Source organism: Mustela putorius, unplaced genomic scaffold (genome assembly GCF_011764305.1).
Source record: "Mustela putorius furo isolate JIRA1106 unplaced genomic scaffold, ASM1176430v1.1 tig00537227_pilon_pilon_pilon, whole genome shotgun sequence".
Taxonomy (NCBI): domain Eukaryota; kingdom Metazoa; phylum Chordata; class Mammalia; order Carnivora; family Mustelidae; genus Mustela; species Mustela putorius.
Window position 1 is genome coordinate 41,162,634 of NW_025422368.1, and position 14,605 is coordinate 41,177,238.

General features: G+C 41.7%; 1 protein-coding gene across 6 annotated transcripts in view; it reads right to left on the bottom strand.

The window, feature by feature from the left end:
• The window catches only part of GRIP1 (glutamate receptor interacting protein 1), a 672,771-nt gene that overhangs the window by 75,734 nt on the left and 582,432 nt on the right, over window positions 1-14,605 (bottom strand). For 3 of the 6 annotated variants that reach the window (XM_013056079.2, XM_004752471.2, XM_045072852.1), the window contains exons 10-13: window positions 12,837-12,992; window positions 11,987-12,139; window positions 1,994-2,180; window positions 1,267-1,412 (exon numbers count right to left, since the gene is read on the bottom strand). In XM_013056079.2, coding sequence (XP_012911533.1) covers window positions 1,267-1,412; window positions 1,994-2,180; window positions 11,987-12,139; window positions 12,837-12,992 — 642 coding nt within the window. The remainder of the gene's footprint in view (window positions 1-1,266; window positions 1,413-1,993; window positions 2,181-11,986; window positions 12,140-12,836; window positions 12,993-14,605) is intronic. The other 3 variants (XM_004752473.2, XM_045072854.1, XM_045072853.1) reach the window with 2 other exon arrangements.

Consider the following 14,605-nt stretch of genomic DNA (forward strand, 5'->3'; position numbering starts at 1 on the left):
TTCTACCTGGAGTACTCTGCTCCCATATTTCCACAGAGCTGGCTCCTTTCTAACCGTCAAATCTCGGGTCAAATATAACTTCCTCCAAGAGTCATCTCATGAAAATAGCTCCCCACAGTCATCCTCTAATTCCCCATTCTGCTTTATTTTCCTCAGAGCACTTATTATTGCTTACATTGATATTTGTTAACTTAAAAATCAACTTTCTGTACTACCACAAGCTTCACGAAGAAAGGGATTTTTTCTTCACTCCTTGTCTACTGTTTCATCTCCAGTGGACCCCCAGTGAACACTCAGCAAGTATTTGTTGGGATAATGCAATCTCTATGTCCAAAGGCACATCTTTAGTGATTGGTAAAGATTATTGGCTCTTCACTGTGTGAAGACAATTTTATTAAATAGAAATTGGCACCCACTTCTATAACCCACACACCTTTTAGCTACTGACAAGGATTCCCTTCCTGACCAAACTTACATCAGGCTCCTCTTCTCAACCAGGCCTTGTCTTTGGCCTAGTCCATGGCCTGCTTAGCCCCGTTTTAGTAAGAATCTTGTTCAGTCAGTTTATTGAGAATCTCTCCACCTTTGAGTAGAGAGTCAAATTCCTTATCTCCACACCCTCGATATCGAAGTAAGTTCCTGTTAGTCAGTTTCCATTCCATGACTCCCTCACCCTTCCCTTGCTTGGTGGCCTTACATTCCCAGCTGTCCTTACTGTTTTTGAACTTAAATTCAATTTCTCTTCCCTATCCAGGTCTTGATTTCTTTTGAAATAGTCCTGAAGAAAGCCTTCCTTGTTTTTATCAAGTGTCTGTTGCAGTTTTCTTTTTAACACTAGAGACCAAATATTTACCAACTGTGCTTGTATAAATCCACCTAATGAATTTTCATTGTTCACTACCAAACTTTCATATGTTCTTTGCAAGGGTCAAAGAGAGGTTTTTCAGTCTGCGTGACAGAAGAATATGGCTTCTCTGGCATATAAGGACAAATCTGGAAGAACACAGGCTATGTGATTTTTTTTTTATCACCCGTATAGTAGCTATTACTTATTCATTTTGTCACATTTATTTTCAAGTGTTCTTATGGTGACACTTTAATGAATAGTACAAAAACAATGCTCAATACAAAATGACACCCCAAATCTCCTAAACAAAAACGTGTTTGGTATATAAAAAAATAGTTCCACTTCTACCACATAATCCATATAATTCACACGCAGTCCACTGCCAATTCTGCAGCTGACTTGCGATTATATGATCATACCTGCGACATCAAACTCGATTTCCAGTGTGACCTTGCTTGTGATTGAAGAGTCTCGGAGGAGCTGGTTGGCTTCCTCAAAGGTGCTGTCTTCAGTCGGAATCCCATTAATGGCCATCACTCTGTCTCCGATCTGTAGCACCCCACATCTATATTTAGAACCACATGTTAGAGGTTGTAGACAGAGCAGGTAATTATCAGGTGGATGTTGCCAAATCTATTTTGTTTGATCCTTGTGAAATAGCATACCCATTTGGTTTTGTTTATTCAATGCTGTGGGCATCATATGAGGACAACTGCAAGGTCTTGCCCTCTTGCATTTGACGGCTACAAATGTGAGGGAGTCTCAATGTATCCCAGAGAAGTGATTCATAATTTAGCACTGTGGTATTCTTATAATCGGATCTGGACCAATATACAGTAATGGTGAATGTACAGTCCCCGCACAGCAGAGAAATTATTATAATTAAGTCTGAACTTCAGAGATGTTCTTTCCCTTTTAGTTAAGATGGCCACCAGTCCCTGATGGACAAAAATCTGCCAGATAAAGGCATCTGTGCTCATTATTCTTCTCAAACCTTATCAAGAACATAAAATTTTATTGGTCGAACAGAGAGTTCATTACATCCTGCATTTCCTGCATTGAGCACTGTTCCATAATTTATTAGCTAGTCAGAGATAGCCGGCACAAGAAATGCACAGAAAAAGATGCTGTGAAAGAGTGTCTTACCTCTCTGCTGGGCTGTCAGCTTCAATATAGGAAATCAGAGGTGGAGAAGAGAGCGTCTCCGTGGCAAACACACTGCCCTGCAGCTGGATCCCAAATCCTGTGACAGGATCTGCTGTCAGCACAACTTCTGTGGTTTCTGTGTGAACGACCTGCCCAGCCAAGCCCACTGTGCTGGAGGCTAATGACACTAGAGGAACGAACACAAAAAAATGACTTTGGGTTGAGGCAAGCACAAGGAATACTAGCATTTCTTTCTTTTCTTATTATTAGACAGAGAGAGAGAGAGAAAGGAAGGGGGAAGAGAGAGAAAGAATCTCAAGCAGGCTCCATGCCCAGCACAGAGTGGGATGCAGGGCTTGATCTCAAGACCCTGAGATCATGGCCTGAGCTGAAATCAAGAGTTGGATGCTTAACCAACTGAGCCACCCAGGCGTCGCAGAATACCAGCATTTCTGACACAGATCAGGTCTTTGTTTTTTTTTTTAAGATTTTATTTTTTTTATTTTGTTTGACAGAGATTACAAGCAGGCAGAGAGGCAGGCAGAGAGAGAGAGAGAGAGAGAGAGGAGGAAGCAGGCTCCCTGCTGAGCAGACAGCCTGATGCGGGGCTCGATCCCAGGACCCTGGGATCATGACCTGAGCCGAAGGCAGAGGCTTTAACCCATTGAGCCACTCAGGCGTCCCACAGATCATGTCTTTGAAGAAAAAAAAAAAAAGCTCATTGGCAATGGCGGAGGTGATACTTTGGTCTTCTGGACAAAAATTTCATCAGAGCTGAACTAGATAAAGGAACCTCCCGGTATCTATCACATTTTAGTCACAGTGTTACATACTCAGTCACATACTCAGCCCTGGTACCAGAGACAGTTGCAGGAGCTGGAGGCAGAGGACAGCTTTGGGACTGGGTATCTGGCTTTTGATCCTGGCTCCATCAGCAGGCAACCAGCTGTGTAACCTTGGGGGAAGGCATTAATTTCTTTCCTATGAAAAAAGAGTTGAGCTAACTGGTCTAATACGTTTTTCCCTTTATCCATTGGTGCCTAAGCTTTAAGGTTTTTTATAAACAATCTGACCTTCAGCTTTGAAGAAAAAGTCTGGCTCCTGATGTGGTGAGGACGAGCTCGTCATCAACCTTATTCTAGTATGGGGTTGGCATGATGGAACGGTTGAAACTTTACATTTCTCCTTTCCCCCAGTTTAAGCTCTTCGGTCTTCATTCTATCTCGCGCCATCTCCAGCCTACTTTGTCATCTCTTATTGCATTCATTCTTTTGATACTCATCTAAGCCCCAGGTACCCATCTCTGTCTTGTTCCTATCCCCAGTTTGGGTCATGGAAAGGCCACTCCACTCCTCGATGCCGATCAGCGTTGCCCACTGGGACCCTTGCCTCCTTTACTCTCTATGAGCAAGCTCTCCGAACAGTCCGATGTTGGACCGTCCCTTCCTCCAAAAGAGATCCTTTGGCCTCTTTACTGTAATTGAAACTAGCTGACACCATATACCTCAAAACTCGCGGCAACCAGAAGCCATTTTCTTTTCGCTTTCCCTGCATGGGGCAAGGAGAAAGAAGAGCTCATAACCCTTCTTGCTCCCCACATCCGGTGTTGTTTTTGTTTTTGTTTTTACCATAAGCCACTTCTATTTTAAAGTTCTATATTATGTACTTAGTTCTCCTTTGTCTCACCTTCAAACTCATACTTTTCTACTTTTCCTGTTTCCTCCCATTTCTTCACTGACATCAGGGCTTGACTCTTAATTTGCCTCCTCTCATCTGCAGCTTTTCCATATCCTCAGTATTTTTGACACGATGGCAACACGTAATGCACTATGTTTATGGTTCTTTAGCTCTCCCGGTGCTGATTATTGGCAATCCTACCCAACTTCAGCTCTCCATAAGCAGAGCCCTGGGCATCCTTCAAACTGGAGAGAGTTCTGGGATCTTCCTATCGGAACCTCCCTATTGATCATGCAACCTTATTAGCCATCTCTCCCAGTCCTTAGGCCCTAACTTTCCCTTCTTGATGACTCCTAGCCCCACTCCCTTTCACTTGTCTTCCAATCTAGTGGTTTTCAAATGGTTTTGGTAGCAATAGCTTTCACCCCTCCCCCCACTTCAAATGAAAGTGTGTAAAGGATGCTTTTGTATTCCAGATAAAAACAGCTACTGAAGGTACTGAAGTAGGAATAGCAGACCCTAGAGGAGGCTTCCCCATCCCTCATGTGTGAATCTGGGGAACCCAGTTTGAAAGCTATCATCTTTACCGATTGCCTTTTACTAGCATCATTTCCCTCCATAATCCACTTGGACCCCTGGTGACCACTTCAATGAGGCATCTGCTGGTATCAGAGATGCTTAAACCTCATGACATTTTCTATAGTCTAATACACTATACTCTTTGATAATATCTGCTCAAGTCCACTGCTCTTACTAGTTTGCTGAAGGGTGCTAGAGAAAGTCACTATGAATTCACACAATTCTCTGTGGGGCCCTGGAATCTTCTGTTATGTAATATTTGATTTCTCATAGGATCTGTCTCAAACATTTCTAACATTTCAAGGGCCAAACTTTACTCCTACTTCATTTCTTTCATTGACAAGAGTTCCTTAAAAACATTCTTTTCCACCTCGATTTCTCTATATCATTATCTGCTCTCACTTCCTTTTTCTTCCTGCTTCAGAAGGATGGATCCTTCCTTCCCTTTCAAGGTCAGCTCCTCCTTTCTGAGATTATCTGTTTCCTCTCCTTGTGATTTTGTGCCATAAAAACTTTTCTCACTTACTCCAACTTTCCTCACTTACTCCAACTTTCCTGCTCACTCTCCCTGTAGGTTTTGTACTGATTCCAAAACTGCTTTAAACTTGGCCTCTCCCTTCACCCTTTACAGAATCTACTCTCACTGATGACTTCCTGATTGCCAAAATCAATGGCCTTATCCTTTCAAACTACCCTGCAGCAACTGGCCTTGGGAACCACCCTTTTCTTTCTGAAATTACTCTCTTGGTTTCAGTGAAGCTTTGTTCTGTTTCTGACTTTTCCCACCCCCTCCCAAGTCCCTTTGCCCTGCAGAGAGTTGCCCCTGGTTCTCTTCTTAGCCTTCTCTCCTTTCCTTTCCCTCATTCACTTGTCACACTTCTTTAACATGACCTCTGTGTGTATCTTCTCAAATCTAACCCTCCGGTTTCTCTCAGGCTCCAGTGATGGATTTCCTGACTTGGATAGCCCATCCACAAGAATATCTCACTGACTCTTCAAACTCAAAGTTTTAGAAATTGAGTTAATCATTTTCTCTTTCTCATTCCTGCTATTGTTTCTATGAATAGGACCATCATACTTCTAGTTCACCAGGCTTGAAATCCCGAAGTAGGCTTTGACTTCCAACATCCCCATTGTCTCAAATTCAATTGACTAGTAAGTCCTTTCAAAATGACCACTAAAATATAACCTCTACAAATCCTCTTTTCCCTTCTTACCGTTAATGCTTCAATTCCGGCTTTTACTACTTTTATTTTAAGTATTTGAACATGCATGTTTCTGGTTCTTCTGCGCACAACACTTTCTGCATATTATTGCCAGATTAACTTTCTTTTCATGAGGAGGCCCCCAGTTCATCTACTCTCTGAAGGAGATCTTCACCATTGCTCACAGAGCTCACTGTAGACTTACAACCTGCGTCCTTGCCTCTTGTCTTATGCTAACAGCCTCCAAATTGCTGCCAGAGTGGCTTTTCCCATATATGCAGGTCATCGCCCAATTTAGAATCTTTCAATGCCTCTCTGCTTCCTGTAGAACAGCATCTTCAATGCTGGCAGAGCTCACGAGACCCTTCCTAAGTTCATGCTCTTCTGCCTATCCAGTCTTGTGCTCCTTGATGCTCCCTCCATGTGCCATGTCCTGCAGCCCTGTTTTCATCCCTCTGTCCCTTTAGCCCTTCCCCTGGGTTTTCAATGTCCCCTTCCCTGCCTTATCCAGGTACTCATTTTTCACATATCCACACTTCAAACGCACGGTCCTATTTCAGTATTTATCAGGTTTTTATTTGCCTGACTTTCTCTCCACTTGACCCTGAGTTCTCTAAAGACTGGGACAGAGCTCTCTTTCTTTTTGAAATCCCAATGTCTGGAACATTCAAAGAACACTAAATAAACAAAGAACAAACTGGGTCTTGTGACATCATCCACATTTTCCTTTTGGGAATCAATAGTTCAGTTTGGAATCATCAGGTTCTGCTGACTTATGGAACTAGAAGTTGTTCCTCGGACCCCCATTATCTCTACTATATGGTTCATTCCAACATTGTAGCCGACATGGCAGAGGATGGTGAGATGGATCATTTGTCTGGGCAGAGGAAGGAAAATCACCTTCTTCTTAAAAAGCACCATCATTGTCCTCACAACAGAATTCGTACTGTTGAGATTAAAGTAGCTTGCAAGTAGGGGGTAAAGTCAGCTTCCAACTCTGAGCTTTTTATAGGTGGTGGCCTAGATCATTCCCAGATCTGACCCAGGGACTACCTCATATTAATTCACACTTGATCTCAGCCAAAAGGCCGAGAAGCGATATCCCTTATTAATTCAGATCACACTTTCTAGTGTTCCTTTGTTGATGTCAACTGTACTTTGATTGTCCTTCATATCATGCATTTATTGTTGGTGGCAGACAACGACTAGAGGTACTCAGGAATGATCTGGAGAGTTGGGTTTGTACCCGGTCTGTTTCCATTGCAGGCAGGAACACAGTAGTAGAATGTCACCTCTCTGGCAGATTACTTTTATTCTGTCTTCCAGGTGATGATTTTCGTACTTCATTAGGAATACTTTACTCCTGTTAATTTTCCTATAGGTTCACATTAATATGTATTTTTTTCTATGTGAGGTCTCGGTTTTGTATAGATTTTTGGATTACTTAATTGGAGTTAAAAGGTTTGAACCCTTAAATCAGCTGATTGGCATTTCCACTAAGACAGAATTAAGAAGAAATAGGTCAATCATAATAGGAAGGGTTAGGCTGGATACAGTAAAGACCTTCTCAAAGGACAGACTTGCTACATTTTTGGAACGGTTAGAGAAGACAGTTGAGAAACTGAAATCTCTGGAAGGTTTTGAAAATAGAAATAAGTGCTCTCTGTGGGCATCGTTAAGTTCGTAAGCTTTATCAGGAGGAAATTCGAGGTAATACAAATTATTAGGGCCTTTAATTTAGGATTAAAAATATGTTAAACGGGGGCACCTGGGTGGCTCAGTGGGTTAAGCCACTGCCTTTGGCTCAGGTCATGATCTCAGAGTCCTGGGATGGAGTCCCGCATCGGGCTCTCTGCTCAGCGGAGAGCCTGCTTCCCTCTCTCTCTCTCTCTGCCTGCCTGTCCATCTACTTGTGATTTCTCTCTGTCAAATAAATAAATAAAAATCTTTAAAAAAATAAAAAAAATATGTTAAACGTTGGTTCTATAATTATATAAATTTATAATTTATCTAATAAATATAGTATTATATTAAATAATCTAGGTTTTTATAATTAACTCTGAAAGTCCTTTGATATATTGAAATCTGTTCTCTGAAACAATAAAATTTCATTTGAAATTGTACATACTGATTACTCACAGGTATTAAAGTCTTGCAAATTATTACCAGATATGAAAAAGATAAATTGTACATTTAAAGATGATGAGCCAGAAGAAAAAAAACACCATACTACTTGGAGGAAAAAAGGATGAGCTTGATTACCCTGCTTCATTAATGGGGCCAACCAGCAAGAGAAAAAGGTGATTATAACCCTGTAGTTTACACATTTCTATGATGGATTCTCCCCCAGTAGCAGATACTCCGGGAAGGTACTGGCTCTGGTCTGAAGAGTGCCCACTGCTACTCACAGGTGAAGAAGGGAATGGCTAAGTTGCTGCTGTAATGTACATGCAACTTGCTCATTAGTGTGCGGCAAGGTTGCGTTCAGGCTTCGCATCTGCTCTGTCCTGTTCCTGTTCACACCTGGAGGGTTCCGTTCACAGATAAGACAAGAACTGTCTTGTCTCAGTATAAGTAGGAGGAAAAGGGACCATCACTTGTCAGCTTCTAAAGTTTTAAAAATCTGCCGAATGTTTTCTTCACTTAGAAGTCTGTGAGGTTGACTGTCCGTTACGAAAAGCATTTAAAGGTATCCAGAGCCATGGTCGCAAAGATTTATTAATATACGGTTTTTCTCACTATTCAATCCTGTCCGTACCTCACGACCTCTAGCTCACTGAAGTGTTCCCCATCGGAGTCAGCCTGCTCTGGGTCCAGCACACGTGATCCGGTTCCGGTGTCCAGCAGCTCCGTTCTCCAAATGAGGGTGGGCTTGGTGGTGTGTGGCGGGGGAGTGGGGGGCGCAGCTCAGGAGCCACCTCCTGGAGGGCTCCCTGCACGCTCCCGTCTACAAGCTTACCATTAGCTGCCTTTGCCTTCCGGCCTTTCCTCAGGGGTCGGTGGCAGGGACAGAAGTTGTTCGGCTTCTTCATTCTCTTCCTTTTAGCTCTCTTCAGTGTTGGCCACCCTGCTAGTAAGTGGTGATGGCACAAGAGGCAAACACTGTTCTGGGGACGTGGTCTAGCTTCCACACTTGGCTGCAGGTCAGGTAAACTGCAAACAGACAGAGTCTACACTGGCTCTGTGTGCAGGAGCGGGAAGCCGGGGGAAAGAACCAGGTCCGCCGCTCAGTCATGCTGCCATCACGGAGGGGATGATAGGGTTCTGGAAAAGGCCCTGACCTCCAAGCAGCCCAGACTGCTTGGTAAGGTCAGTAAGGTCAGTAAGATTCCAAAAGAGGTGACAAGAGGGTACCCTCTGTGACACGGCCCTGTGACGCTCCCAGAGTTTTGTGACACTTCACCCAGCCCAGTCCTGGGAGACTCCTCATTCTTCCTGTGAAGCAAACACAGCACTTTCTTCTTTTAATTCTTGTCACGTGTTGCTACAGACGTCCTGTATTGTCCCCCTTTGGTCAATGAGACAGAATGTTTTAATATTTAGGGGAGAAGAATTTAATTCTTCTTGGCATGCCCTTCTCTACTAGAAACATATGTGGGGATTTTTTTCTGTTTTGCAAGCTCTGGCCTCACCTCATCACCAATACAGCGTAGAAGCTTTTTATCATATTTGTTGTGACTCTGCCATGATTCACCGTCCATACAAATGGACTGGTTGCCATAGAAACGTAAGTATTAGAAAAGGGGAAGCAAACGGCATAGAATAAAGACATAAATAAAGTGGTGGAAGTAAACCATGGTATAGTGAGAGAGTAATCAAACTTTTATTATCCGTTCTTTGGGAAAACCTCTACATCTAATATGACCATAACCAAGAAGCAAGGAGAGACAGGGAGAGGGAGAGGAAGAGGGAGAGAGAGAGAGAGAGCGAAAGAGAGAAAGTGGGAGGGAGGGAGAAGAGAAACTAAAAAACAAAACAAAACAGAGGGGCACCTGGGTGGCTCAGTGGGTTAAAGCCTCTGCCTTCGGCTCAGGTCATGATCTCAGGGTTCTGGGATCGAGCCCCGTGTCGGGCTCTCTGCTCCACGGGGAGCCTGCTTTCTCCCCTCTCTCTCTCTGTCTGCCTCTCTGCCTACTTGTGATTTCTCTCTCTGCCAAATAAATAAAATCTTAAAAAAAAAAAAAAAAAAACCAACAATGACAAAAAAATCCCCAAATCCAAAAAACTTCATTCTTTTTTTTTCTGACTTCGGAGTACTATCATTATTTTTATAGGTCTCTTTGGAGTAAGAATAAAAGCGTTGGATGTTATTGTTTGATTGCAATACAAAATGTCTGATCTCTTGAGACACATTCAGAATCTCTTTGACACAATGGTCAAAGACACTTGGTGGCTAATGTGTACCACAAACCCAAGTCGCTTGAGCTTTCCATTTCTGTTTCTCCTATGCTGGAGCATCACTTTCTGGTTCCAAACAGAATTTCTGAGTTGGTTTTGAGTGTCAGGGACAGCCTGGCCTTGGCTTTGTTTCCTACTACAAATTCAAGCAATGTCAATGTCACCCCGAGATAGCCAAACATGTTATTACTCATTTGTAGCCAGTAATGTTTTTAATTAATGCAGCGAGTCTTACCTAACACAAATAAATATTTAGCCAGTGAAGCAGAAGTACAAACAGTAATGAATTTGCTTTAATTGCTCTTCCCTGCTGAGGGCTGTGAGCCTGTTGCTGTCAGTGAGGGACGCTGCCCATGGAAGCATTATATCTAAAAAAATTGCATATACAGAAATCCACCACCAACCCTGAAAGTTTATATAGAAGACTCAAAACCTATGTAGTTAGCTAAAGTAACCACTGTGAAAAATGCTTAAATTTGAGAACACTGCCAATAGTTTTTTGCACATGACAATTTAGATACAAGGAATAATAACTAACACTTAAACTATTCAAATGGCTAACAAATGGGTAAGTTAAATAATGTTAACTATTTACCAGGTGTTCTAGTGTCTATCTATCTATCTGTAATTATAGTACTTATTTCATTGGATAATTGTGAAAATTATATATATAATACACATGTGTATAATATGTATATCCATATATGTATATATAGTTACCATATAATTTAGCATATAATTTTATTATGATATGAATAATATATATTCAATCATATATTATATATATATATATATATATATATATTCACATCATAGCCTAGAGTGTATTTCTTGTCCCATATGTCCCTTTTGGTGGGGGACTATATATATATATAGTGAAGATTATATGAGAGTCTCTCATATAATCTTCACAATTACCCAATGAAGTAAGCACTACAATTACTCCACAGTTCATAGCTCCGGAAGCCAAGGCATAGGGAGTTCAGGTGACTTGCTGAAGGTCCTACAGGAATGATGCTGGGAGAAGAACACGGGCCTCTGTCCTCATCACCAGTTCATTCTACTGCCCTCAACTAGTTTCTTCCAAGAGGGAATAGTTTACTTTGGTTTCAGCTAAGAAACATATGAGACTCTAGAAGCTGTTTATTCTCATTTTAACCAAACTCAATCTTCCTTCTAGTTTCCCAATTTCAAACTTACTGTCATGTACCTATACTAAAGGTGACAAAGCCCCTTATTCTTGAAGGGATATGCAAGTCCAAATCACGAATATACCACAGTGGTGACCCTATCTTTTGCAATGGTTTTCTTTGTAAGGAAACTGTCAGCTTCCTACAGCAGGAAGAGATGGTTTCCTAGTGTGGGTGATGGCTGGCCTCCCGCACTGATGGTGGCCTGGTGGGTCTACTTGTGAAGATGAATCTCTGGAAAACAATAGGTCCAGACATCCCTTCTCATAAGAACATTCTCTCTTCACTTCCAGCCTTGAAGTACCTGGGTTTCATTCTATTTAGGTAATGTAAGGGTGTTCCTTATATTATTTCTATGGTAAGCACAGGGAGAGAGCCCATCGTCTTGGAGCTTTTCTATAGGAATCATAATTGCAGCCCCCAAAGGGGACAGATAGGACAAGAGACACTCACACCTCTCTGGACTATGATTAGATCTGGCTGGAAAGATAACTGAGTAAATTTATAATCTTATTAAACAAATGCACGGGATTCTTCTATTTATCAGAAGGGGGACATAGTTTTCAAAAAATTGCTTTAGCATGAATAAGAAATTAAGAACAAATGTTTCATGTCCAAAGCTACCCAAAATGGAAGGAGTATCCAAGGGAAAAAAAAATCACCTCTTTGGTTATCTTCTCAATTCAAAAGAGGAAGAAAAAAAAAAAATTGAAGAGACGAAGTTGTAGGCGGAGGCAATATGAACTAATTCAGTCTGAAATTGTATTCCACGCAGTTGCTTATCATAGAGATAATAGATATCATTTCCCCGACCTCTGGCAGAGAGCTGTGAGCTCCTTAGCAACCACGTGATCATTTAGGCACTGTAAACCACGCTGGCCACTGACACCAAGCCGCCCACACGCTTTCTCCAGGCCAGAGACAACGGTTACCATTTCACTTACGTGAGCTTTTGAAGTCTTTCTTTTTCAGTCTCCTCCTCATCATGGTTCCACGAGGGCTAGTAGAGTAGAGGCTTCGAGGTAAAGTCCCCATGTTCAGGGAACTCAGGCTGTATGCACTCATGGAGGTAGGAGAGAAGGACGACACCAAAGCTGCTGTAAGAGAGTAGACACTTGGCACAGAGCGTTCGCAGGGGGTTGGGAGCCTGCTACCCTTGCCAACCAGCAACGATCCACAAAGACAGAGGATGCACAGGAAGGACCCCAACCAGACAGAGAGCAGGTCTTGGAGGGCAGGGAGACAGCCCTTCGGACTCTCCGAGTTCCCAGAGCCTACACCCACTTGATGGAGTGCCACGACCCTCGGGAGCACAATGAAACACAGAGACGCTCTATCAACGCTGCTTTAGACACACACAAATAAGCATTAAAACAAGATTCCCCATAAATGACAACTCCATGTATCAGGTACATTGTCTCATTTTCATAGATACTTTCTGACATGAATTTCCCAAGTGGTGCCAAACACACAAGAAAACCCTGGGAACATTGTAGTCTCCATAATCTTTGGAACTGTTATCTCCTGACCACCTATTAAAGCCTTCTGAACAGTGACATCCTTCCCTAATGACAAATGCTTTCTGAAGAAAAAAAAAAAAAAAAGACTCAGATGTCAGAAATGGTTAAGTCCTTACAAAAAAAAAAAAAAGCTACTACAAAAACTTGCTACTACAAAAAAAAAAAAAAGCACATAACACTCATGAAGCCAGATATGGTATGAATTAGATGAGGAAGGGGAAAGAGGAAGAATATCATTTCAATAAAAGCAGGAGGAGAAAGTCTGGAACATTACGAGGGCTGTTGGAAGGAGACGCTTTCGGGCCCGTCAGGGCTGGCACTCTGCAATGGTCAGGGTGGGTCGTATGAGGGTGATGGTAGGTGTGAAGGCTGCAGTGGTTGCCGGCCCAGGAATCCCACGCAAGTTGCCTGTCGCTCCTCTGAATTTTCACTGCCCACATGAAGTGATGATGAGAAATAAGAAAAACAAACAAAGAACCAAAAAAAAAAAAAAGAAAGAAGAAGAAAGAAAGAAGAAAAAGTAACTGAATTGTACAAATAAAAAATGTAACCAAAAAAATGAAAGCTACTTACAAAAAAAGAAAAAAAATGTACTGCCTTTGCCCTTTCTCAGTGGTCAGCAAAACAGATGATTAACATCAGGGATGGAAGCCTTTCATCTTCCCAAGAATAATGCATGTCTTTCCCCAGCCCATTTTTTTCTCCCTTTAAAATGACTATTGAATCAATTTCTAATCTCCCCCTATGCTTTGCAGCAGAGATTAAAAACATTTTTTTTAACACTTAAAAGTCAACCCCATAAAGATCTATGGCACATGACTAGTAATTAAAGATTTGCACATCTTGGACAGTTAGTAGCGCTTGTTTTGACAAAAAGAAAAGAAGGAACAATAAATCACATTGGCTCCTGATTTGAGTAGTTTACCAGCCACACATCACAATTTCCTATTCCAACATTGTAATTACACTCCAATCCATCACTTGGACTTGATTTTTCTTAAAACAACAACAACAACAACAAACAACCCCTCCAAAACCCATTCTCAATCATCAATATCAGAATCTTATTTGTATCCTCATACAGAGAAAATAAGTCTCAATATACTTTAAACTTTTTTGTATTTTTGAAAAAATTTGTTTACATTTGAAAGAAATAATTCTCAAAAGAGCTCACATGTTCTTCTATTTTAAGATGCCATAACTTTTTAAAAATTAACATATAATGTATCATTTGTTTCAGGGGTATGGGTCTGTGATCAATGCCATAATGTTTTAATAAAGCTTATTTCAAAACTTTCCTGTCTCCTTCATTGAAAAAGAAAATGTATTTGTGTTTCTATTCTAATTTTGACATTATTTAGATTTTATTTTCTACCCAGCATTCTGAAGGAGGGTCAAGGTTATGTTTGTTACTAGGTCTGGTATGAGATTTTTTTTCATTGAACAATCTTAAAGAGTTAAAAATAACATATGAACTCGTAACTCCTTTCAGTGTCCTGATTCTAAAGTAAAGTAAAAGATGCCTAACGTGTGAATTATTTAACAACATTTATTCATGTAGAGGGTCAAATACAAGTATTTGAACATGGCTCATTCTGATAATGGCTGAAGTTGTGCCACCTGTGATAATCAGCACCACTGGCCACCTGAAAGCCTTTCTGGAAGAGACTGCTCATGGAACCAAAGCACCAGCGGGGAAGGGCACCTCGGGCGGCAACCCACCCGGCTTTCAGTCCTGGCTGCAGCCCAGCCTTTCTATAGGACCCTGGCCCGTTACTCAGTCTCCCTAAGCCTCAGTTTCCTCACGTGTCAAGGGGAGATTGAGAAGGCATCTCCCCTGCAGGACGATTGCGGTAGTTATGCACATAGTGCTTCGCAAGGTGCTGGCACACACAAGGAAAACAAATGAGCTCTTGCTACATAGCCTGAGTCTGCCTCTTTGCCATCCACTTGGCTACACATGAAGTCTCTCTTAAAGGAAAAAGATGTTATCTCTCACTTAACAAATTTCACTCACTGGACACTCAGGTTTAGAGACTATCT